The sequence below is a fragment of the Tripterygium wilfordii genome, chromosome 15 (genome assembly GCF_013401445.1).
Source record: "Tripterygium wilfordii isolate XIE 37 chromosome 15, ASM1340144v1, whole genome shotgun sequence".
NCBI classification, from domain to species: domain Eukaryota; kingdom Viridiplantae; phylum Streptophyta; class Magnoliopsida; order Celastrales; family Celastraceae; genus Tripterygium; species Tripterygium wilfordii.
In genome coordinates this window covers 3,227,536-3,253,081 of record NC_052246.1, presented here as the reverse complement: position 1 = coordinate 3,253,081, position 25,546 = coordinate 3,227,536, and the positions used below count along the sequence as shown (strand labels likewise).

Sequence of the window (25,546 nt, the reverse complement as noted above, 5' to 3'; positions counted from 1 at the left end):
ATAAGGCCAATTCTTAGATGTTTTGCTTTTCGAGAAGCCGACCATCCCTAGCTGCACCTGCCCATCGGAGAGATTGAACTACAGAACTCATCAGGGGGAGATATGAGAATTGAGATTTTTTTTCTAATGTGTGTGGATGTATGAGGTATCAAGCATAGTCAGAGATCTCTTCACTACCTATTAATTGTTTCTTTTTGGAGGCTCTTATTATTTACGAAACTGTTGCGAAAATTACATATTGTAGGACGTATAATAAAATTTTATGACAATAAAACCGCTCTATCAAACGCACCCCTATACTGTTTTGGACAAAACTCTAGTCATTCACACTTAACAGCATTACCATCTGGTCACCTTCAAAACAAACAAAAAACATTCCACTACAACGCCAATATCAATAAACTAAGCAGGATTAACCCATTAGAGTGACAAGATAGCTTCTAATATTTGAAGCAGAAATTTGAGAAACCACAGCCATTATCATTTACATTGATCAACCAATAATTACATTTGAAAGGGGCACAACCTGGACGAGTAATAGCAAGAAAAGGTTAACAAGACAAACAAATTGGTTTGTAAGCGGATTAGTGTACCTCTAAAAGTTCAGTTCATGGAGGGATCAACTTCAAGGATCGTATTGATAATGGTAGCCATGATGGGGTGGTGATGAAGACTGATACACGTAATGAGGCGGGGATGGAGGATGATAGACGTAATGTGGAGGAGAGGAAGGATCATAGACATGATGGGTTGGAGAGGAAGAATGAAGATGATGGGGAGGGGAGGAAGAATGGAGGTGATGTGGTGGCGAAGGGGAACTGAGTTCACTAGCTGGAGGATTCGAAGCGCGAGATCGATATTTGTCTACCTTGACCTCCACTTGCTCGAGTTGCACTTCCTCTTCAAATGACTGGAAAATTGGATGCAAGTAAGCATCAGCCAAGTATGCTTTTAAGTTCAGTTCTGGTTCTCTTGATTTCTCTTCTATGTCTTTTTCCATGGCTTCCTAAAGAACCAAAACAAGAAATCAAATAACCAAAAAACATCATTGAAAAGAATTCTGTAGCATGTCGTGCATAAGTGCATGCCATCACCATTGAAGAATCTGTTTGCTATGCAGGTAGCTGACCAATCTATTCCCTATCACCACCTTAAACTAAAAGACTAAACTAAATTGAAGGTGATCCTTCCTATCTGTTTACATGCAATATAAATTTGCCTATAGTCTCTAGAGATATCCTGCGCACGATTCTATGAGAGATGTAAACAGATGTTTAGCTTAAATTAGTTTGTCAGTAATTTCACTAATTTACATAAAATCTGGATTTTACCTCGAGGGGGTATTTTCTGAATGCAGGTTCAAACCGATGCTTGCAATATTTGTGGAATGCTAACGTCAGTATTGGCAAGATAACCAGCAAGGGAGTGGAATTAGCAGCCTTTTTTGTACTGAGCAGCCCCATCAATAGAAGCTGTGATATCAGTAAGCTTGCTATTATGCGGCTGTGAACATGTGGCCAGAATGCTGCAGCACTTTCATATTGCTGGTTGTACACATTAATTATCTGCACAATCAAGTAGCGCATAACATTAGATGTCAATTATGCATAAAAAATAATAAAATCTGGTCGCAGACTGTGCTTCTACTAATAACAGATTTTCTCTCAACACATGAACAAATAATAATAATCCTGGGGTGAAGGAGGCATCAAGCATCATGAGGAAACTAACCTGATGACGATAAACTAAGTATGCGAAGGCAAAGAAGACCAGTATAAAAGGAAGGAGGATAGGAGTGACAACTGCATAAACAATCCCCAGAAGAAAGTATAATTGGAGACTTGGAAGAGTTTCTGGAAAGTCCACGCTCCCAGGATCCATTGCCATCTCTCGATCTCTTTCTGTTTTCACTATAAACATGTTTTTGAGATGAAATATGACCAGTGGCTTCAATCGAAGAATCTCACCAGCAATACCAGCCCACCCATCAACCATTATATAGGTGATGAAAAAAGTGGCCTTCATTGGTATGGACACACCAATTGTCCGAGGAATCCTGTGATAGATTGACTTTTCATATTAATAATGCCTATATGGAGATAAAATAACAGCCCATCTTTAAAAAAATGTGTAAAGCCTAATGTCTGTGTGTGTCTAAATTAGACTGCAAATGCCTCATCATTAATGATTATGAGTAAACCAAACATTGAAAATCTACCTAACAACCGCATCGAGGATCTATTTTCTTTTTCTCAAAGAGAGTCAAAGATCTCTCATTTATTAGATAAATATTGAAATAGCACAAGGATAAGAAACATTACTGGGTTGGTGATTGGTGAAGGAAAGCATGCAATTGCTCAAAAGCTGTTCCCGTTATTATGCTTCCCAAAAATACATTCACCAACATAAAATAATAATACTTTGCTGCCGCCCTTCGTTCTAGCATTGAGTGTGCAATATATCCCTCAATTTTGGACATGATCATCAGAATTGTAGGAAGAATGTACAGAAAGATCTTAAGAGCTAGACCAGGAAGGAAACCCTGTAGAAATGATTTGATAAATTTCCTGCATACATTATTAGGAGCAACTGTTAACTATTGGAACATCTTAGGTTTCCAAAAACCATTAAAAGTACAAAGGAAATGCAGCGACCTCAAAAGATTAATTTAGGATAGAAATGTTATGGGGGAAAAACTATACTATGATTAGAGAATATTCACATTTGCACGCAACTAACTAATGATGAAACAGAGAAAATATAAGAGACTTGCGAGTGGGTGTAAGGCAGATTAAAAAGAGATTACACATTGTCAAATGCTAACTAATCATGAAAGAAAATAAATAAATCCAAGCTCACTATGAAAGAATTTGGCAAATAAACTTCTAAGCCTTAGAGACACCAGAACATACATATAACAAATTAATATGGAAACCGTACTCACAATTCTATAACAGGCCTGAGGAATGGTGCAACTTTTTCGAGACCCTCTAGATTTGCTAGGGATTGCACGAAAGCAATTGGTATCATGTAAAAGAACACCAAAGCAAATACTGCCACGGATATTATCAGTTTCCGGATGCTCAATGAAACAAAAGGTATAGCCAAGTTACGCCAGTAAACATCACGGGGTTCTGGTGCCCAATTTGTTAACCACAGAGTTGGGTTCTTGCTTTGCTGTGTCTGAGCACAAACAGCAGCCCCCCAACGCGAATTAAATGAAACAAAAGAAACTGGCAAAATAGATTTTGGGTCTTTGAGAATTTTCTGTCGTTCCAATGCCATCTGTCAGAAGTATAGATATGTAAGGCACAAATATTATAACAACTAAACAATCTAAAAGGATAACTGTAGAAGTTTATACAATACAGCTAACCACAACAACACAATTAAAGTTTATATGACATCTCAAAGAATGATATCCAATATAATTACAAAAAAAGTAGCTACGGCTTACTCGTTTCTCAAGTTCTTTTATTTGCTGTTTATAATAGTCAAGAGAATCAACTCTTTTCCCCCAAAGCCCCAAAAATCCAGTCTGCAAAACAAAAACTTAAAACCATGACTTCTATGCAAATAGATCTAAGATGGAATGGTTTCAATATTATGAAATAGAGAAGGAAACATAGACACAGATGCAAAAGTAAAGTTTACACCATCTGAGATTTCATAGAGAACCACCTTTTTTGTTGGCCTTTTTTCTGGATGCCTTTCGAACTTAAGCTGGTTATAGTCCAGCCAATTTTGGACCCTATTTCTTTTTCTTACAAGCTTTGCAAATTTGTTTGCATTGTAGACTGCCTGAACCAAAAGGACAATAACTATCAAGGACAAAATTATACAGCCAAGAAAGTGTAATCAGGAAAGGCTAGGAACAAATATCACGTGCATCTCACCACTCTGTTAAACTTGGAGGACACAAATTTTGCAGGATTTACTGCTACAGAAAATAAAACAAAAAAATTATATATATATATATGATATATCATAAACTAGTAGAAGTACCTGGTGGCAAAGGTAGGTATTTGGATGGTTTGTCTGGAAGAAGCGGTCTACAGAATCTGATACTGAACGACTAGAAACACGTGGAATATTCCGGACCACTACCTACAACACCATTTTAAATTATATCATGATACTCAATGCAACATTTCAGAAAGTAGAAATGAAAAAACAGACAAAATGCTAGACTCTCTCGTCAAGATGATGGAATGCAACAGGAGTTTTACTCACTGTGAACTGTTCAGCACATCTACGCTGTGAAGCCAAGAATTGCAATCTCATTGATGATATGTAATCATATTCCATATACAGCATGAAGCATGTCCATATTGTAAACAAGTACTGCAATCCTATGTGAAAGAAGAACCTGAAAAATAAAACGTACGAGTACTTACTACAAATTTCACAGCCCACATTGACATTTATCAGCAGAATAAAGATGCATAACTATTCCAGAAAATGACAGCATAAATCATCTGAACAGGATGAGTGATGACTGAATAACTACTTTGAGATGGCATCAAAGCAAGATCACGATAAACTCATCATCAGAGATTGCCCCTACCTATCACTATCATGCCTTTCACCATCAGATATTTTAGGCATCCAAGTAAATAAAACATATAAAATGATAATAATTTGCCCCCGGGATACAGATGAGTAGGCCAGGGGAACGCTTCCAGTTGGGAGACCATTTTTCGAGTCTCCTAGCAAGAAAAAACCCATGACTTTACTGATCATGGTGTATGGTTTATCAATGTGAGGGATAGGGTTTCCCTCATTTCAAAATGAAAATTATAATAATTTAGAATGCTTGTAACTATAAATCAAATAAACAAGATCAAAGTAAACAATTTGGCAGGCTTTTGATGTATCCATTCATAATTTCATATACATTTAAAATGCTATAGTTGTGATCTTAACTCATCAATACAGGTGAATAAGTGGCATGTCCCCGACCCCGCCCGCTGTGGGAGCCTTGTGCAAGGGAGGAGTTGTTTATTAATTCATCAAAAATGATAATAAAAGAATCAGAGAAATCAACTTGTCCTGTCAAGGAGAAAGATAGGCTAACCTTTCAGATTTAGGACGAACATTTGATATTGAAAGCTTGTCAATGTCACTCATCACCAATTCTCTCTTCAAAAAGGACAGTGTTCCACTTGATACATTTACTGGAATAAAAATTATGAGCGCCACCAATGTTATTGGCACAAAAATCTTCAAGCTGCCAGATGAATTGTGGACATTAGCCATAAGATTGCTCATTGATATCGGAGCTTATTTTCTATAAAGCCATGACTGATTTGAATATTAAAGAGCATAATGAAGTGTTGAGATTGAGCATGGACTTTCAACATGATGAAGGCATGTGAGAAATCAAATCGACAAGCGGGATTCTAGCTAAATAATCTGAGCCAAGGCGTTAGCAGTTATAATCAACTGAGGTTGCAATTGCATAAAGCAGCCTGCGTGTTTCCTTTTGCTCTCCCATTGAAGTAATTGCTTTATGACCATAATAGTGTAGAAATTCATTGGGGAAAAAAAGCGAATGGCCAATAGTATGCAGTTCGTTTAACCAAAACAATGTGACAACATAAAATAAACAGAACAACTTACAAAATAATTTTTTTAAAAGGCTCAAAATTACATAGAAAATGAAGGGAAAGGAAAAGAATTGAGAAGAGGTAAGTGTAAATTCTCGGAGAACCAGTAGGAAAGTTATAAATTTAAAGCAGTATAGCCCACATTTCAAACAAATTATCAAACCCACGAAAGTACTCAAAATGCATGTCACGGGATAATGGAATGTAGTTTATCACTTTAGATTCTCCAGAATTCCCAAGAAACAAACAGTTCTATGACCAGTCACGGGAGTGAAAACCCACCAAAAAAATTTTAAAATTTTGAAAATTTGCAGTTTAAATTCCAAGCTTGAAGAAAAGAAGTAACCCCCAACAATTAGAAAAGAAAAAAAATTTGCCATAAATAAACTGCTTTTTTCTCAAGAACCAAGCAAAATCCTTAAACAAAATGAGAAAAATAATGGGGAACAAGATATTTGAGGGGAAATAGAATAATACCCAAGAACGTAAATTCTCAAGAAAACAGCAGAGTCAAGGCCAGCATGGTTGATGATCTCAGTCTCACTCATCTTCAAGGCCTGAGGCATCCAATTTAAGAAGGTAAAGTAGGTCTTGAAGTTGAGATTTACAAACTTGCCAACAAAGTTTCCTCTCCCTCTTGTTGGACTGCTCCTTGATCCACTGAGATACCATTTTGGGAAGTAGACTCTGTCGTTGATGGGTTGGATTCTTAGCAGAGCAAAAGCAAGCAAGAATGCAAAAGCACCGAGTATGTTTATAAGTGCCGAGACTCCTATGTCACCAAGAGTAGCCATTGGAGAAGAAAAGGCCGAAAACAGAGAGATTTAATGGGAGAGAAAGGAGAAGGAAACAGTGTGGGCGGTGAATGGCTGGTGTACGAAACCACGAATAGAATTGAAGGAACAGAAAGGAAAGAATAAATATTATTGGATTTTATTTATTTATTTATTTCATAATTGTGTAAAAAAAAAAATGGGCTATGATGTGGCTTATAATATTTATAAGTCCCCAATTATTGTAAACATTATTAAGTTGCCCTAATTTGGGGATTGTAGAGATGATTTTGTAATTCAATTAGCATAATAATAATAATATTATACAAAGGGAAGTGGAGTTGATCATGGTTACATCTGGTAATGGGAGAAATTAATTTAGATTAGGTAAACCCCTAAAATCCCTATTAATTTAATTTGGCAAAATTGGATTAGTGGGGCCCACCCACTGGGGCACTTAGCTAGAAAGGGTTAGTGGACTTGATGTGTGCATGTGAGAAAGAAACCATGATTTTGGGGGCGGTGAGAGAGATGGTGTGGGTGTGTGTTGGTTTTTAGTGGCATGCTAATCTTTTTTTTCTTTTTGTTGGTTACTGTCAAAGTCTTCAATTAAAAGAAAGACTAAAGACTAAAGACACTTAGAAAAATACTCTTTTTAATTCCATCTTTTGCACCGATTAAAACTAGATAATGTAGAGTGAGCCGGTCTGACCTGAACCAACCAAAAGGTGGCCCACGAGTTTTGTGGTCACAAGTTAGAAGTTCAAAGAATTCCGACGAGGCCCCACCTACAGAATAGTTGGTAAGAGATGAAGGCGTTAATATGGGAATCAACGAAAATTATCCCATGACTGGCGGATCACACTTCTCTCTCTTTTTCATTGCAATAAATTATTTTTTAAATTTTTGATTTTTTTTCATAAGAATTACGTTATATGTATATTTATGCTGCTTCTTTTTTCTTTAACAGTACATGAATTATAGTTCAAATGAAAAATATTGCATTCTGGGTTTGGGAGAGAAGATTCTATCCGTGACTGACACAATGAGCCTACCATATTTGTCTCCATGCTCCACTTTTGTTGTTTTTTTCCCAGGTAAGGTAGTTGCGTTCATACCAAGAAATACAAAACTTAGAAGGTTCAGATACGACAAGCCATCCTCCATGAACGATGAATCTACAAGCAACTTAACGACATTAAGTTTTCCAATGTTTTGACGAACCAGGTCCAGTACTACTGATATGCATATGTTTATCAGACATCTTCCCCAATAAAGAAAGTTGAAACTGTAATCTGGACCTAAATATCGTCAAGCCATACTTTCTTCATAGTATATATATATATATATCAAAACAATTTCAGCAAACAATATATTACAGTTCCGGTTCTATGCTTTGATGGTCACGGAAAGGAAAAGCATGAGGTTAAAAGTTGTCCTCTCTCAAGAAATCCCAGGAGCTAATCCAAAATCACCTACTCGATTGACAAGCATAGCTTTTGTAGCTGCTTTATCTGCCTGAAGTCGTGTAAACCAGAAATGAATTAACAAATATGAAGCAAGACCTACTCCCTCCCATCCTAGGAATAATTGAAGAGAGTTATCTCCAGTCACCAACATTGGCATAAAAAGAGAAGAATAGATAAACTCATAAACAACACATAAATTGAAGGGGCATAACAGTTTTGACATTACAACTTAGCACAATAACCATATGCCATGATTATATAACCCCTTTAATCTTTTTGAGAAACCTCAAACATGAGATAGGAAAAGAAACAACAAAACCTCTATCAAAAATAACAAAGTCAACACACCAATCTGTCAACAAGCAGCCATAGTCACATGGTTTAATTGCACATATAAACCCCAGTCTCATACCTGTGACTACCTTCGTAGAAATCTGTCTTACCCTCAGATGCAGGGCGTAGAGAAACCTTGGACAACGATTCAGCTCCTTGAACAGAAAATTTTACATAACCAACAATCTCATCAATCTCTTCACTGCCATCTTCTTCACTAGAATCCACAGGCATCCTAGCCCGTAACCGACCAGGAGAACCCTTTGCCGGAATCTCTGGCACGTGCCATCTCAATTCTCTCTCAGTTCTATTCAATACAGCTTTAGGAGAAACCTTCAACAGCGTAGGATCAACTGGCAGCTTCAAAATAAATGTCACATCATTCAGTGGCATCAGCAAATCTGGATTTGAGACATACTGTATCATTACAGAAAGTAGAGTCCCAGTGTGACGTTTTATAAGACGAACCCTCAAAGGCAATGGTGTTAACTTAGGGAGTAAGCTATACTTCAAAATGGGTATAGGATCCTCAGAAGGCGCAGTTCTAACATGGAACATCCCATTTCCAAGGCTACTAACACGAGAACTCTGCATAACAAATCTCTTAACTGCACTTGTCCCGTTAACCTGAAATGAAAACTCTGTTTCCTTATCACCAGCAGTTTTCGGAGGCAATGTTCTCAAATAAACAACGCCCATCAATCCAGCTCTAGCAAGTAAAGATTCCCTAAACTCTGCACTTATCTCCTCAGAAATGTACATCTCAGGACCCTTCATTTCAGTTTTCTTCACCAAAAGATTTTCAAGTGGAGTGCCTTCAGCTCCAGCTGCCGCAGTTTTTGCTGCGGCTTCACCATCCGGCCCCGTTTGTAACAGCTCAAGCCCACCAAGGCCTTGCTGTTTTGGAGCCTTCTTGGTACCGACAAACTCTGATGCATCCAATCCCCCACCCCATGCATCACTAAATGCTTCAAAAGTTTCTCCCAGAGAAGCTTGCTCATTGCTGAACTCAATTCCACCATAATCCCCTTCAAATCCTTCAACACCAATATGTGTTGATTCCGTAGCAGCTGCAGGTGGCAATGTGGTGATTTCTAACCCTGCCAATGCCACTGTCAAATCCGAGGCTGAGTTATCCTTATTCTTCTTAAACCCACCCACAAGTTCCTCCTGCTTATTTATAGCCTCACTCGCTGCAAATGGATCCTTCTCTGCTGTCGATTCCTCCTGTTTTTCTTGCTGTTGCTCCAGCTGCTCATTCTGCACCACTGGAGCAATACTTGCCGCCACCTCATCACCTGCAGCAAGTGTCTCTGGGGGTAATTCAAACCGAGCATTTGAAAATGCTTCAATGCTTGCTTGATGCTCAACAGAATGGATTTCCATCGCAGGCCAGCTATCAGCTCCACGGATTTTGCTCTCTGAGTCAAGCCCAGAATGCACCATCTTGGCAATCCCCTCGCCATGCATTGAAGCAAGCATTGCCGCGAGGCGAATGCTACTAACACCACGCAACACAATGTCCAATGCCATGTAGATCTCAGCATACTTCCGGTTGAGCTTTTCAGGAGTGACGTCAACTCCGCGGCAGGCAGTGACAATGACACTAACAGACTGGTTAACGATGTTGATACATTCAAAGACATTGATGGAGTTATCATGGTCTGCAGTGGTGATACCAAGCACATAGATGCCGTTGACGAGGCGGTACACCACACGGTAACGGCTTTCCACACCAACTATGACCTGGCCGCTGGAAGCTGCAAGTGGGTCGTCACCGAGGGAGGCGATTGAATCAGCAGTGGCACTGGAGGCAGCAGAATCGTCAGTTTCTGAAGGATGGTTGTGTTGGTGTTGTCGATGCTTTGTGGTGGCAAAGGCAAGCCGCGTTTGACGGAAGGCGGTGAGAGCTGCAAGTGCACGGGCTGGAGGGAACCACTCCCGGGTCTGAAGGAGGATGTCAGAGCCATTGGCAGGTTGCAGGGAGAGAGCCAGGCAGGACATGGTTGTTTAATTCCAGCTAAGAAGGACCAGCTTCAATAAATCGTCCTACCTGAAACATTTTCCTTCGAAAGTTAATCGTAAGGATTTCAAAATAATCCACGTATGCATACACAAGCCACTTGGCATGTCTTTAGAAAAATAATTTTCACCATCCTTTCATCACACAACAACATTTCATACACACAATTGTCTTAGCTTCATAAACTAAAAATAAATGTTCATTTTTTATGAGTTTGGGTAGGGCTGTAAACTCATATAATTTGAATCTTGACGAATAGAGAAAAAAATGCATGCAGGCCCAAATGAGTTTTACGAAACTAGTATACATGCATTTAGTCAAGAAACCATAGAAAAGAATCATCCAAACGCACAATTAAAACTCCTCACAACAAGCATGAAACATTGAGAAAATTGAATACCCATTTCTCAGATGTTACTATCACTTCTTTCAGCTATCAAATCCTGAAATATCTTTAGGCCTCCATTGGCAAGCTGAATCAGCAAGAAAATTGGACCAAATTTTCTGAATCCAATGTTTGCGAAATCATCAAAAACTGGAAGGTAACCCAATCATTTAGCAATTAGCAAGTTATGCCTCCGTTAAGCATTATCTAATCCCAGCAGGAACTGATATTCTAGACTGACCGTATCAACTACCTAAAGTGGCCTGAATTGCTATTATAATTATGTCATTGAACACAGAAATCTACAGAACTAAATTCTTAACAGGGAAAACAACTTTGATCTGGCCATCTGAGCCAGATATGCCCAAATCCTGATAAAAAACCAAGATTTCAAACCGGAATTCCATTTTCTTTCCTATTCAGAATAAACACCCATGTGAATTAAGTATAAATCGAGCATTTCCAAGGTCACGCAATAATGAAATTCTAGAAGTTCAAGACTTCAATTTCTTCTCTCTATTCCTAAAAAACCAAACAAAACCTCATTCAGATCTGAATTCAATCACTTGGACGTGATTCTATACCGGAGTTTTGGCTAGAACTACCCAAAACCAAAAAAAAAAACCCAAATTCTCAAATATCCCAAAAAAAACCCAAAACACAATTGTAAAGCATAGGGCTCTTTGCAAACGGAACGGAAAGCATAAAGATAAACTTACTTAATCGACGAACAGATGATTGGTATTGACTACGGTAGCAGATCCGAACTGGTAGATCGTCCTCTTCTCTGCATCTCTGTTCTCTCTAAGCTTCTAAAATCGCGAATTCGCCATTAACAAATGTACGTGTTTAGAATAAGGCTTCACCTTGAATTGGTTAGGGTAGCTTTAGTCAGACCGATGTTTTCTAAATATCTCATCAACTGATTTTTATAAGAGATGTTCAAATTAGTTTGAGGTGTCTTTAAAAAAAATTAAGATGTGATTAAAGTTACCCAATTGATTATTCTAAGACGGGCCAGTCTTGTACGAGGCCTAAACTCAATCAATATTGGACTTGGTCTTCGGCTTGGGCTGACAAATAAGTGAAAAATATCTTGGCAAGCTATACATCTGTATATATTATTTCAATATATATATATTCACTTATGGAAGTCAATTACAACTGGATTGATTCCTTTACAAGTGCCATTCGATAAAAACAGAACCAGTTTTTTTTTTTTTCTTGCAAAATATCAAATGCCATATGAAAGTGGAGCTAAGAATCCTTTTCACTCTTAAAAATTCTTGTATGTTAAAATTGCATCACAAATCATTGATTCACAAGGTTCCAATTCAAAGCACACTGCACACCACATACAAACTTCACAAGTATGGGATGCAACACAAGGATCTTGAACAAGCAATGGTACAGAGTTGATTAGCTTTGCCTCGAAGTTCTAGTCCTCTTCTTCCGCTTATCCGCCCCCCTACTAGCTTCAGCAGAAAAATCATCCTCGCGCCTTCTTCTCCTACTTCCTTCCTTCTTGCGGTGCCTTGACTCATCATACCTATCTTCTCTTCCCTTCATACTTTTTAGGTCTCCACCGCTATCCTCCCCGCTACTGTCCCCGCTAGAAGAATCATCCTCCTGCCTTCTTCTCCCACTTCCTTCATTCTTGCGGTGCCTAAACTTATCAGGCCTATCTCCTCTTCTCTTCAAATTTTTCACATCTCCACTGCCATCCTCACCACTGCTATCTTCACCAGAAGAATCATCCTCGTGCCTTCTTCTCCAACTTCCTTCCTTCCTTCCTGTGGTGCCTAGGCTCATCAGACCTGTCTCCTCTTTTCTCAATACTCTTCAGATCTCCACAGCCATCCTCATCACTGCTATCTTCACCGGAAGAACCATCCTCGTGCCTTCTTCTCCTACTTACTTCCTTCTTGTGGTGCCTAGGCTCATCAGACCTATCTCCTCTCCTCTTCAAACTTTTCACATCTCCATCGCCATCCTCACCACTGCTATCTTTGCCAGAAGAATTATCCCCGTGCCTTCTTCTCCCACTTCCTTCCATCTTGTGGTGCCTAGGCTCATCAGACCTATCTCCTCTTTTCTTCAAACTTTTAAGATCTCCACTGCCATCCTTGTGCCACCTTCTCCTACTTACTTCCTTCTTGTGGTGCCTGTGCTCATCAGACTTGTCTCCTCTTTTCTTAATACTTTTCAGATCTCCACTGCCATCCTCACCACTGCTATCTTCACCAGAAGAACTATCCTTGTGCCTTCTTCTACTACTTACTTTCTTGTTGTGGTGCCTGGGCTCATCAGACTTATCTCCTCTTTTCTTAATACTTTTCAGATCTCCACTGCCATCCTCACCACTGTTATCTTCGCCAGAAGAACTATCCTTGTGCCTTCTTCTCCTACTTAGTTCTTGTTGTGCCTCGGCTCATTAGACCTATCTCCACCCTTTTTCTTATCATCCTTTCCAGATTTCGGGATCTTCACCAATATGTTTTTTGAGCTGTACTCTCTGTCCAAAAAGCTATGTTCACGTTTCTCATGATGCTTACCACCACCATTTGTATTTCTTTTTATCTCCGCTTTCCAGCTCAGCGTCACTCCTCGTCTCTCCACTTGGTTCATGAGGTTCAGACAAACTGATCCCAAGGGCAGCTCTCAGTTTCTCCATCTGTTTCTCCTTTCTAGCAGCAATTTGATGAGTCTGAGTATCTGATATCCTGAAAGTCAAAGAGTCATCAAAATACACAGCTAAGACTTCAGATTCATACTCTAGAGAAAAAAATCATTAAAGAAACATGCATGTCACAACACAGTACGACATTTTTGTTTTGAGAACAATTTCAGATGAAATACACCAAGAGCAAGACAATTAAAATTGAGTTGCAGTGGGAAATCCAGTTGAAAGTATCACAACGAACATATAATGTACAAACTATGAAGAGTGCATTATTGATGCAGCTCTATGCATGCATGCTATTAAAGATATATGTCAAGAATCTTACACCTATTATTTTTTCAGAAAACATCATTTGCAGGCATATATGCCAAAAAGGAAGGGATGATCAAATTATTTATTACCTCACACTAATGAGATTACTCAATCACGCTATAAACAATAGCGAAAAACACTCTTTGAAGCATCAATCATATTAGCATGCACCAAACCTGCATAAGCTACCATATTTTTCATCCTACATCCTGATTGAAGTATAGAAGCAAAGTAACAAAACAAACACATTCATGTAATGGGCTAGGTCAACTACCATGATGCAGAAATATTTTTAGAGAGAATAATGGAGGATTCCCCCACCCCACCTCAATCAAAAAACTCAGAGAAGTAACAAGATGACCTTGAAAAGGAAATGAAATAATATGTACCAATGAGAGAGAATTTCTTAAAGTGGGAATAACCCTAAAGAAACCACGATCCCATAAAGAAATAGAGCTAAGAGTGAAAAAAAAATCAGAGAGCGAGAAAAAAGGGAAACAAAAAGCAACCCTCAAAAAACTCTCGGCTCTCAGTTCAAACTTCAATATATGCCTCGATAACAGAGCTATCAAGCACCATATACATAATCACTACCTTGAAAGCCCACAGGAGAGGCAAAACTGCTTATTGACTCAAAAAATCAGGCAACAAGTTCTTAACGAGCATATAGAGCATGGCAGTACTACCCTAAAACAGAAAACTTCCTGACAATGCTATTGCAATATACTTTGTAAAAATTTTTAACTCACATTAACAGCAGTCATAACCACAACGAATAAGAAAGTGCAAACAGAGCAAAATATAATTTGAGGATACGTGGAAAAGATAAACTGATAATAAAAAATTCAATAAGAGAAGGGAGGGAGATTATTTACTTCTTATCAGCAACGACAATAGCAGTGGGTCCACCACTTGCCTCAAAAGCAGCAGCCGCTTGAAGAGTCTTTCGAGCCTCCTCAATCTTCTCGGCAATCTCTGCATCAGTGTAGCCCTGGTCAATAAGGTTATCTTCAAGCTTGACAAGCTTGAGCTGGATTTGGCGCTTGCAGTCATGATCAAGTACGTCCTTGTTTGGTTTCCTGGTCACACCCGCAGTACCTTGGTCCACATCAAACCCCTTGTTGTTCACATCCACCTTGTTCGTCTTTGGCCTGACAAAAAACTTATTTCCCTGGATGTAACCATTAGTTCCAGACCCTCCTGGGGTCTGTAACCCAATCCCGTTGTACATCTCTACTTCTCTAGCTCAACTTCATATAACCACTGTTACAGAAAATCCAAAATTCAACAACCTTAAAAATCTATTGAAACAGATGTATTCGTTGATAATAGTAGATATAAAGAAAATAATATATCAGAAACAAATTGTATCCCTAGTGACCATAAATAAGGACAAAAAGCATTCAAGAATAAGAAAAAAAAAAGGCTTATAAAGTAGTGAAAACAGAACCCAGGTAGAAATTCGGACCAGATAAGGAATTCCCACGGATATTAGGGTTTGATAAATCTATTACGTACATTGCCAAATCAACTGAAATTCAAGTTTCAAAAGCAAAATCTAACAGACTGAAAACATATGCATATAATTGATTAGCAGGTTTTAAATGTCTACTTCAGAACTGAAAAGTAAAGAAAGTAAAAGATACGACAACGAAGACTTTCTTCAGAGAGAACCTGTATCTGAGCAAAAAAAAGACGCATGAGATGTCTGCAGAAAAACGCACCAGATCGAGTCGGCATGGGCTCTTGATTTTCACCGAACTGGATGTAGATGGTAAGTCGGAGAGATTGGAAATGTACCGACCTAGGCCAGAGGGTTGGGATCTCGCCGTGTAATTACAGCGATAGCCGAAGTTATCTTATACGGGCCAGGGCTGTGTATGATTGGGCTGGCCCGTATGATTTGCCTCCTTGGGCCCTAAGTCCGGATTTTGAGTTATTAGTTTTGTCCTTGGGTGTTTTTTTTTATTTTTATGACAAGCAACTATGGGGTTTTCGTCCATATAAACTCCGAATATCTAGATTAACCAACTTCTCCAAGTTGTACTCGATAAGTTGTAGACTTAATACGTTGTAGGGTGTTGATGTGAAGAGTTGAACTTTGATCTTCAAACTGGAAAGATTCATTCATAACCAACTTAGCCACCCATGAGCTCGGTTCCTCGCTTTTGTTGAAGTATGTATATTGATTTATGTGTGTGTTAATGTGTATGGTATTGGTTCTAATAGTTTGAGTTATCATGCATAATAAAAGGAGACCTAATCTCCTTCTAAATGCAAGAATCAATAATACAAATCTTATTTTTCTTATGCATTTCTACACATCAACAGTAAGAAGTGCATTCAAGAAAACTTACAGCTAATGTTATTCCCTGCTGGAAAGGTTCATAATTAGAACTAATTAAGCAGTTGAGAGGGATAGCCATACATCACATGCCAAAAAACTACCTGATTAACTGATAACCACTTGAGGTGGATTTTTTTCCTTTCTTCCTTTTGCCTGATAATTAGTCATATGATGCCAGCTCGGAATATACATATGAAACAAGCAAAATATATGTAGACCTTCCACCCGCACCCATGGCTGTTTCCACTTTCCAGAACTGAATTCAATTTATACATCTATCATTCATTAATTAAAACATACCATATACAAATATCATCGAAACATACAGTATACATATGCACCAACAAAAATCACAAAAATCTTAGGGTGAGGACGGCAACGATGTTGAAGATGAAGATGCGGAACAAGAAGGCGTGATTCGAGAGGAACTGTCCGGAGATTTCCGGCACAAGGGACATGTTGGGTTCATCCTTAGCCATTCATCAATGCAAACAGCATGAAAGTAATGGTTACATTCTGGTATAGTCCTTATTGTTTCCTTGGGCTGGTACTCAGCTAGACATATAGGGCAAGTGTTGTCACCGGGCCTCGGCAGCCTTCGGCTTTCGCCTAACAATGTCTTCGGGAACTTCTCGATTGTCTGGCCGTCGAGTCCGGACACAATGATCACCGGCTGTGGAGCAATTGAGGATGAAAATTCTGTACTGACGGCCCGGTGGCGTTGGCTATAGGACTTGACTCTGCCGTAGAGGTACCCTACAAGGCCTATAAGACACAAGAGTCCGGGTATGCCTATGCCTATTGCAATGCCATATTTAGCACTCCTTGGGATACCTTAAATGTGCAAAAAACAATTACACAGTGAGACATTATTAGTACCATGTAAGATAATTGCATGGAATGGTAGGACAAAAATTGAAGATATGGTTGGTTATTGAAATAGTCAAATCAATACTAAGAATTCAAAAATGTTGAAGAAAAGCCAAACAATGATGGGAAACTTCATGGGATCTAGCAAAGAATTTGATTTTCTTTCTGGTGACCTTTAGATTAGAAACACCACTAAGCAATCTTAAATGAAAATAGAATACTAAACCAAAGACTGGGTGGTAAATTGACATTATTAACTCTTGCCAAATGAAAGAGGTCATAGATTTACCGGCCTTATAATTGTCTAGTGTTTGTGGGACGGAGAATTCACGTACCCGCATTCTTGAAGTTTATTATGTAGAGCGAGGTCCAATATTATTGTGTCTTGCATAAATTCTTTTATGATCTTGTATTGGATAAGTTCTATATAAGGGGAGGTCCAATATGATATCGTGTCTTCGATAAGTTCTTTGTTTTTTTAAAATAAAATAGAATACCAAACGGTGGACCCTACAATGTGGAAACATGATACGTGTCAACATCAAACACCGAACACTTGTTTGGTAAGTATTCATGGTCGTGACGGCGATTAAAAAAAAAGCGATGGCCCACCCAATGACTGGGTCCCTGGGACCATCTCACCTGTCCATTAGCAAATTGTTTGACTACAGTCGCTTCATACCCCGCTGACTCACACAAAAAGCATCTCCGGCATTTCTACGACGCCGTTTTATAATGTGTTCAGGCAAGAAAATACAAGAGAACTTACCACCATCTTTGGGAAGATTGAAGCAACCGATATCCAGACCCGAATCACCCGCGAACCCGCAAGTTCCACCGGCCTCTTCGCACTCTTTACAGTCCGGTTCAACCCACAACAACCTCGAACCGGCACTAAGATCGGTCCACCGCAGCCACGGAACCGGAACATAAACCGTCTTAGATATCACCGTACACGACGGGTATATCGCCCCCTGTGACTCGTACACATCCGTCGGGAGTGCCCAAGCGGTGTAGTTTTCTTGACTTAAGCAAGACAAATACCGTGACTGAGGCAAAATCATCTGCGAATTCGACCCATCACTTGAATCAGAGCAATTAAGGAAAGTGAAGTAGCGATTGTACTCTTCGATGAAGGGAGTGTCAGAGAGATTGAATGAGGAATCAAGAAGTCGTTTGGGGAGGCAGAAACCAGGGTCGTTGAACCAAATAGATTGGGACCTGTAATCGATATATTCGACCACGAATTGACCAGCGTGAGGTAGAGTGAGGATCGAAAACCCGTTTTTGTCGCAGGCGAGATCGAATCCCGGGAACCCACATCGAGAGGTTTTAGAGCCGGTTTTGAACTGAAAAGGGAAGCGAACGACAGGATTGCCGCCGAATATGTTGCCGTCGCATACGCTCTGGCAGTCTTCGACGCCTATTGAAATCTGAATAAATGAGAGGAGGAACAAAAAGAAGATGCAGAGTTCAAAAGGAGCCATTGGAGACCTCGGCAGTGAAGAGAGGAGGATATAAGGCTTCGTGCGAGGTTTGAATTCTCTGCGGTTCATAACAGTGTCGATTCTACTGGGCAGAGATGTGTATCGCCAGCAAAGAGCCAAAGACTAGTAAAGATTTTCTTGTTCATAGAGAAAGTACATGGAACGGTGAGAAGGGGAGCAGTGGATCCTTAATAGCATAAGTCAACGGTTGGTGTTTGGTTACTTGTAATTTAAAATAGCAGAAAAAACTCTGCATTTATTTGTCTTTTTATAACTGTGTAGATAAATTATATACGACTCAATAATGTCGACAGACAGCCTCCAACATATGACTTTCTTGATTTTCCGACCATGTATGACAAAAGCATTGTATGCCTTTCTGACTTCTGAATTTTGATTGTAGTTTGAAGCCATAAGTAGGGATAAAACCTCCGATTTTAACTCCAATTCTCTTATAAAATTATGTTAAATTATGAATTTAAATGTATGATTGAATATTTTGATGTTCATAATATTATGATATAGTAGATTTTGAAAAAAAAAATCTAAATCCTAAACACTAAAAATTAAGTGCTAAACAAGAGTGACCATAGTTCACAGCAACCAAAATTAGAATTTTAAAGGAATTGAAGTCTTTTCCATCCCCAATAAATATGACTTTAAGCCGACGTAATATCATTTTCTCAGGTATATATTTGATTAATTAATTTCCACAATTTTATTCAATAACGTGTGTGTGTGTTTGTGGTCAAGTGTTTCTAGAATCTATGATGAGTCCGACGAAGTTAAGAAAGGAAGAAAGAAAAAAAAAAAAAAAAGGACCAACAATTTTGGGCTTGTAGTCTGGGCCTATTAATTATTTGCTTGACTGGATCAGTAATAGACTAGTGGAGCTGATGGTAAAGCCCAAATTGGGTCCAAAATGCTTAAGCCCAAGGTGAGCTAAGGTGCTAAAAAGAACTAAATAAACTCTTCAATTTGGATGTCCAAGACTCCAAGTTTAGGAACTAAACGGGCCTTCTGTTGAGGCCCACAACGAACAAATTTTGTGTATTCCACTCGTGTCATCGATGAAATATATTTGTGTTCCAGCAAAGAGAGTTGAAGTTGAATGATTTTTTTATAACCCATAATGATATCAGACAAGTTTGATCTTTGGACTACTAAAATGGGTCTAAAATCGGGTTGTCGCCTCTACGCAAACAGAAATTTATTAGTTGACGATCGGGTAAATTGAGTCAATGCCTAGTGAGTGTCACAATGATATTGCGCCCATTGAGAATCAAATTTAGAACCTCTCGAATCTCTATGGTTTGACCCCTTAAAGATTCATCAACTAGACTATCATCCAATTGGTTCTTGAAGTTCAGTGATGATATATATAATGCGGCCCCCAAAAGATTCACCAACTTCAGTTCAACATGAAATTGTTTTTGGTTCTCATATTTCCCTGTGACTCCTGTGATATATATATATATATATATTTGTCTGCTTGTTGTGTTGCATCATTTAGTGATATATATCATGGAACCCTTGTTATGATAGCTTGAAGCTTTGTTTTGTATAGATCATGGGACCCACTAAATCAATGGGTTCTAATTTAGTTGTTGAATCAAACCCTCTGCCCAACACAAGCTGCATTTTTTTTTTTGTCAACACTGGAAATCAAACAAATGGGGACAAAATTAGGCTGTTGTTGTTATGGTCAAATTTAAGGCAGTATTCATCATGTGGTGTCTACGTTGTCATGGTCATTTAATTGGTCTTAATTAAAAAACCAGTCACACTTCTACCTAAATCTGGGAGACTATATCTAGTGTTTATTATTGCTCCACCGATCTATGAAAGCGAACCTCCTGTCTCCCCATTTTTTAATCTCCACTCTGTCCTTTAATTGCGACTCAAACCATATTATATACATTTTTGTTATCTGATTGTCATGACCAAGTCCGACTCTTTCTTTCTTTCTACTATGGTTATTGCAACTATTCAATTATTGTTGTTGTTGTGTATAACGTCACGATTACTTCACTTGACGTATCTCCGTCCTTGGAAATTTGTGTCCAGTCGAGAAGGTATTATTATTGTGGGGGCAAATTCTACGAACGTTTAATAGTCAATTTTTATCAAGGTGCTCGTTTGTACCTTTGAATCCTATAAACGTCACAACAAGAACAACCGTGAAAGCTCTTAGACTGTACTGCGAGACATGCATCGTGTGGGCACCAATACATTAAAGATACTGCGAGACATAGTTCCTGTATAAGGGAAAGTTACTGTGAATACAGTAAAACAAGCATAACGGGAGATGTTAACTGTTATAGTCAGACATGGTTTGCGTGACAGTACTGTCACTAAACAGTGCCTCGAAGGTTGTACGTGGGCCTCATAATGGGTCCTAATATCGGCCTAAATGTATTGGTTAGACCCATGGACTTAAGTAGTCCAACTCGGGTTTGTCATTATATTGGTCATGAATTTTGGTAATTACAATTATCATCATCATCATTGAAACTGTCAAGCATATATCTCAAATCGAATTTACGTAACTCAATTGAGTGACATATCTATACCTATATATAAAGCAGAGGCTCAAACAACTGCTCCTATTTTTTTGACACCTGGATTGTTATTCTTCTTAGTTAATGCCCACGTGGCCTCTTCCCTGCTTATTATCTCCTAATCAAGCACCTGCCGCAAACCAAGCAAAACACTAAATACCAAAAAATAAACGTCTTCTACCTGTCGTCATTGATTCACTGATTCTCCCTACGTTATTTTTCTCAAACATAGCGTGTCTTCAAAAAGCTTAAAGCCAATGATAGGAATTGTCGTCGTCTTTGATTTTGGTACAGATGGCTGGCGTGCTCCTAAATTTGATGGGGGATGGAGTCTTCGATTTGCTGTGGGTGTTTGTCTTGATTCATAACTTGGTTGCGATCAGTCGGCTCAGGTTAGTGGCAATCGTAATATTTTGTGGGTCTTTGTCCTGCTTCCTCGATGAATTGATGTCTTCAAAAAGCTTAAAGCCAATGACAGGAACTACCGTCATCTTCGATTTTGGTACAGATGGCTGGCGTGATCCTCAATTTGGTGAGGGATGGAGTCTTCGATTTGCGCTTAAAGCCAATGACAGGAACTGCCGTCGTCTTCGATTTTGGTACAGATGGCTGGCATGCTCCTCAATTTGTTAGGAGATGGAGTCTTCGATTTGCGCTTAAAGCCAATGACAGGAACTGCCGTCGTCTTCGATTTTGGTACAGATGGCTGGCATGCTCCTTAATTTGTTAGGGGATGGAGTCTTCGATTTGCTGTGGGTGTTTGGCCTGATTCATAGCTTGGTTGCGATCAGTCGGCTCAGGTTAGTCGCAATCGTAATCTTTTGTGGGTCGTTGCCCTGCTTCCTTAATTAATTGATGTCTAATTATAATTTTCTGTCTAAAATTATTGAATCCTGAGTGGGTTTTCTTTTTCACTCTTTCCTCTTGCTTTCTTTGTCTCCTCCTTCATTTTGTCAGCTGTTTTGGGTTTATGGTTGTCTCTCCTTACCTGTTGGCCTTGGTACTTTTCTTAAAAAAATTTCTCAGATTGACTTCCTATACAACTTTTGTGGTACAGATTGCACATGTAGCCAAGTCAATGGTTGTATGCAGTTATAATCGAAGGGTTTTCAGATGCAAAGTTATGATATTGGCAACAGTGGGTCAATATTCGTTTAGCCCATATCTTTTTGGTGAAATTGGTTCAATACATATAGACAAGCAGAATATATTGATGTGATATTAAGCCAAAGGAAAGGTCCATGGTGCATTTTTTCATTCTTTGTTTGAGTTTCTTACTCTTTCCATTGTTTTGTTTATTTTTAGGGTATTATGGTTTTGATAGATTTCAAATTTTTGTGTGTTGTCACTGTCATTGTTTCTAAGCCATCTTTGTGCTAAAGTTCTTACTTTGTTGTCTGCTGGAATTTAATATGGTGCTCTTTCAGTTTGATGGTGGTCAAGGGAGCACTTATATCAGCTGCTATGCCTGGAAACCAACCACAAGTTCATAATATTATATCCACACTAGGTAGAATTTTGAAGAATATGAGATTGTGTTTGGTGATGAGCATTTATCCTAGATATCAAATCCACATTTGGTAGAATTGTGATGAAGATGAGATTGTGTTTCGTAATGAGTATTTATCTTGAATTTTGTAAGGTGTGGCTATCGAGAGGGGTAAAAAAGATTGAGTCCTTGATAGTCATATTAGGAGCAAAGTTTGACGGATTGAAATTTGGGCAACCTGACTTTGTAGCAGCTAATGCATTTGTGTTCCCCTCTCTTATTCATAGGTAACTTGAAGAAGTCTTAGGAAAATTGTATAGTTTGTCATTCATATGCCATATAGCCTGGCATCAAAGTTTCATTTTGTTATTATTAATGTCTTAAGCATTTGGGATACTACTAAAAAATTATTAGTCAAAACTACCTGAAATTTTATTCCTCACTCCCATCTGGGTACGACATTTAGATTTCAAAATCCTTTGTAACATACAATGCGATGAATGTTTAAGAGCACATCTCACTTTCCACATTCTTGCAATGACAGGAACTGCCGAGGTAACTGATTCTATGAAGCAATAGGTTACTGCTTTATTGGATTCATTCGAAGAGTTTAATCACCGCATGCTAAAATAATATTTGATTAATCTACTTTACTTATTTTAATTGTATCTTATTATCAATATGGAATCAGTCAATACGTTTAATGATATTGTGTTGAAAAATTTGCAAATTATAGTTGAGTTCCTGATGTGATTTTCTTAATAGATTTTTACTCATTAGGTACAATTTCATAGTTTTTGAGTTATTTTTGTTGCAGGAGAAGAAAAATTACATGTACTGTCTCGAGCCTTTCGGCCACGAATCTGAAAAACTTCTCCTAAACGTACTCAGAATGCAATATGGGAAAGTGAATATATGTTCTATACTGTTTGGACTTTGGAGTTCTAAAAGTAAGTATTGACTTTCCTCCACCGAAATTTGAATTGATTATCGAACTTATTTGTTAATTCAACTTTAACATGTATACCATGTTACCATCATATTTTAAAGATTAACACAATTCTTGGTTCAGCGACATGTCCATGCCAACAATATTGCGAAAGGTAAATACTCAAACCCACAAGTGTACTTTGTTTATGTAAAAAAAAAAAAGGATGAGGTTACTTATAGGGTTTATGCAGTTTGGATGTCAAGCCTATAGATCTTTGAGAAGTTGAAATCCACAAAATCTTGAATTGAGGCTGAGAAGGTAATATCTGAACAGGGATAATCTTTCGAAAAGTCAATAAAATATACCCGATGTATAAAAAAAGGATCTATTTTGACATGAAATGGAGATAACCATATATCTTTGACTTATATTTATGAGATAATAAAATATGGGAAAAAAACACCCATTTCATTTCAATTTCATGCAATTGTGTTTTTCTTTCCTCTTTTCCTTAACTTCTTGCTTATGATTTTTTTTTGTTTTGTGGTCAAAGTTCTTGGATCATACTATAAAGGTTTATTGCTCTTCTTCTGTCATTCAAACTAACAGTGCCATAGTTTTGTACGATCAGCCCCCTGATTTTTTTCGTCCTACTTCACTTGAAGAAAAGCATAAGGTAAATCAATAATATTGTCTCCTATTTCTTAGCTCTGATACTTGAATGTGGACAAGAATAGTAAAATGAGGCTCAATTTGTAACTGTTTTGCATATTAGAGAAACAGCTCAGTTAGCCTGCCTCATGTTCATGATTGTGTTAGCGATGGTAATACTACTGATTAAATAGATTTGTAGTTTCTTTTTGGTTACAATTCATTTTGATCTTTCTGATAGTATGTTGTGCATTCACTGCCCTTCTCCCGACCTCTTTCACCCAGAAGGAACCATTGGATTGGACAACCATGTTTTTGATGAAACTTTATTTATCACCCAAGTTGGTGCAGATGTTCTATTAAAGCCAAATCGGCCATCGGTTATTGTTAGCAATGTAAGTTGGTGAATCTCATCTATTTATTGATTTGCTTTTCTTTAACAATGAATGCTTACATAACTTTGACCGGCCAATGCAAATTTAAATCTGTCTTTTCTACAAAGAGTTGACTTTCTTGATGGTTGTTCAATGCCAACTCCTTTCAACAGGATATTTTCCCTTCTTGGCCGGGTTGAGTTGTTCTTGAGTTTTGAACAATATTTCTCTCCTTTCTCAGCGAAGGCAGGATCTATTCTCTTTTCATATATCAAATTGTGGGGGATCTATGGATGAATGTGTATGGCATTGTGGTTTAACCCTGTGCTCAGTATGATGAGATAGTCCCTGTTAAAATACCTGAAGTTTGTTTAATCCTAGGATTTTTTTCTACATCATGCCCTAAATATCAGGTTGGGTCATATCTCAGAAAGTGCGGTCATCATTCAGCTTTTACGGCACCAATAGAACTTATAGATATTAATTTATCTGATCACAAATTGAAGGAGCGATAGAAGGTGTTAGAGTAAGGGATCTGGCACTCTGTCAGGTACGATGTATCAATAGAAGAATATGGGACAATTACTTTTGCTTGAAGAGGCGGTGGAACCCTAATACCTTTATCTGTAAGGTTTAATGTGTGCATTTTCTATCATTTACAACATGTACATTGGGTTTTGATAATATTAATTTCTTGATGTAACTTTTAGACTATTGTGACAGTATGGTGTTCACCTTTGACAATTTTTAAATATGAAATACAGATAGAGGCATAGATACTGTTACATTAATTTTTTGGATTTTTAAAAAATCTTGAGAGCTAGGTTAGATGTAGGTTTGAGTTTGCAATTCAGTAATCTGAGCAATTCAGTGTGCAAAGCAATCGGTTTTTTTTATGATATTGCCAGGAAATGAAAAAAAATCCGATGAGCTATGAGTGTAGAATATCATAAATCAATGATGGGGACGATATGGATTGGACAAACATTCATAAACATTCAGAGATATAAAGATCTGAATTAGTATGATACTATTTTCAATAAATAATTATTAAAAATTAATCGACGATCACAATAATTATTTTTATCATATCACAATGTGTGAAACTTTAACAAAGAAATTGAAAGAAAAAATTAAATATAAAATATAGCATCTAAAAATTAACAAACAAAACTCAAAAAAAAAAAATCATACCTACGCTTCAACACCTAGACTCTTTTCATTACGTGGACTCCTAAAATTTATCTAT

The 25,546-nt window shown here is 38.0% G+C and overlaps 5 protein-coding genes across 12 annotated transcripts; 1 reads left to right on the top strand and 4 right to left on the bottom strand.

Moving 5' to 3' along the window:
* Positions 1-358: 358 nt before the first annotated feature.
* LOC120016972 (CSC1-like protein At1g32090) lies at positions 359-6,507 on the bottom strand. The gene is made up of 11 exons (XM_038869994.1): positions 6,087-6,507; positions 5,078-5,230; positions 4,234-4,369; positions 4,006-4,107; positions 3,682-3,801; positions 3,458-3,538; positions 2,945-3,285; positions 2,322-2,567; positions 1,732-2,056; positions 1,332-1,565; positions 359-1,006 (listed from the first exon to the last, which is right to left on the bottom strand). Exons 1-11 carry the CDS (start codon positions 6,401-6,403, stop codon positions 626-628), a joined length of 2,436 nt encoding a protein of 811 aa, XP_038725922.1. The 5' UTR covers positions 6,404-6,507; the 3' UTR covers positions 359-625.
* Positions 6,508-8,001: 1,494 nt separating this feature from the next.
* Positions 8,002-11,474, bottom strand: LOC120016860. Its single transcript, XM_038869807.1, has 2 exons — positions 11,312-11,474; positions 8,002-10,237 (listed from the first exon to the last, which is right to left on the bottom strand). The coding sequence occupies exon 2, from the start codon at positions 10,186-10,188 to the stop codon at positions 8,233-8,235; it is 1,956 nt and encodes a 651-aa protein (XP_038725735.1). The 5' UTR covers positions 10,189-10,237; positions 11,312-11,474; the 3' UTR covers positions 8,002-8,232.
* Positions 11,475-11,859: 385 nt separating this feature from the next.
* LOC119980018 (serine/arginine repetitive matrix protein 2-like) lies at positions 11,860-15,467 on the bottom strand. Of its 2 annotated transcripts, none has more exons than XM_038822660.1 (3): positions 15,312-15,467; positions 14,463-14,850; positions 11,860-13,315 (listed from the first exon to the last, which is right to left on the bottom strand). In XM_038822660.1, exons 2-3 carry the CDS (start codon positions 14,816-14,818, stop codon positions 13,144-13,146), a joined length of 528 nt encoding a protein of 175 aa, XP_038678588.1. In that variant the 5' UTR covers positions 14,819-14,850; positions 15,312-15,467; the 3' UTR covers positions 11,860-13,143. The 2 variants fall into 2 exon arrangements, with proteins under 2 accessions (XP_038678588.1, XP_038678590.1); XM_038822662.1 differs by having other exon boundaries at positions 15,262-15,410.
* Positions 15,468-16,147: 680 nt separating this feature from the next.
* Positions 16,148-18,637, bottom strand: LOC120015949 (RING-H2 finger protein ATL20-like). Its single transcript, XM_038868478.1, has 2 exons — positions 17,574-18,637; positions 16,148-16,768 (listed from the first exon to the last, which is right to left on the bottom strand). Exons 1-2 carry the CDS (start codon positions 18,358-18,360, stop codon positions 16,296-16,298), a joined length of 1,260 nt encoding a protein of 419 aa, XP_038724406.1. The 5' UTR covers positions 18,361-18,637; the 3' UTR covers positions 16,148-16,295.
* Positions 18,638-21,018: 2,381 nt separating this feature from the next.
* Positions 21,019-25,072, top strand: LOC120016418 (UDP-glycosyltransferase TURAN-like). 7 transcript variants are annotated; one of them, XM_038869185.1, is made up of 8 exons: positions 21,019-21,244; positions 21,361-21,652; positions 23,159-23,291; positions 23,414-23,444; positions 23,904-23,948; positions 24,048-24,096; positions 24,209-24,318; positions 24,471-25,072. In XM_038869185.1, exons 4-8 carry the CDS (start codon positions 23,418-23,420, stop codon positions 24,495-24,497), a joined length of 258 nt encoding a protein of 85 aa, XP_038725113.1. In that variant the 5' UTR covers positions 21,019-21,244; positions 21,361-21,652; positions 23,159-23,291; positions 23,414-23,417; the 3' UTR covers positions 24,498-25,072. The 7 variants fall into 7 exon arrangements, 4 of the variants coding, with proteins under 4 accessions (XP_038725113.1, XP_038725110.1, XP_038725114.1 ...); XM_038869182.1 differs by having other exon boundaries at positions 24,209-25,072; XR_005471982.1 differs by lacking the exon at positions 24,048-24,096 and having other exon boundaries at positions 24,209-25,072.
* The last annotated feature ends 474 nt before the right edge of the window (positions 25,073-25,546 follow it).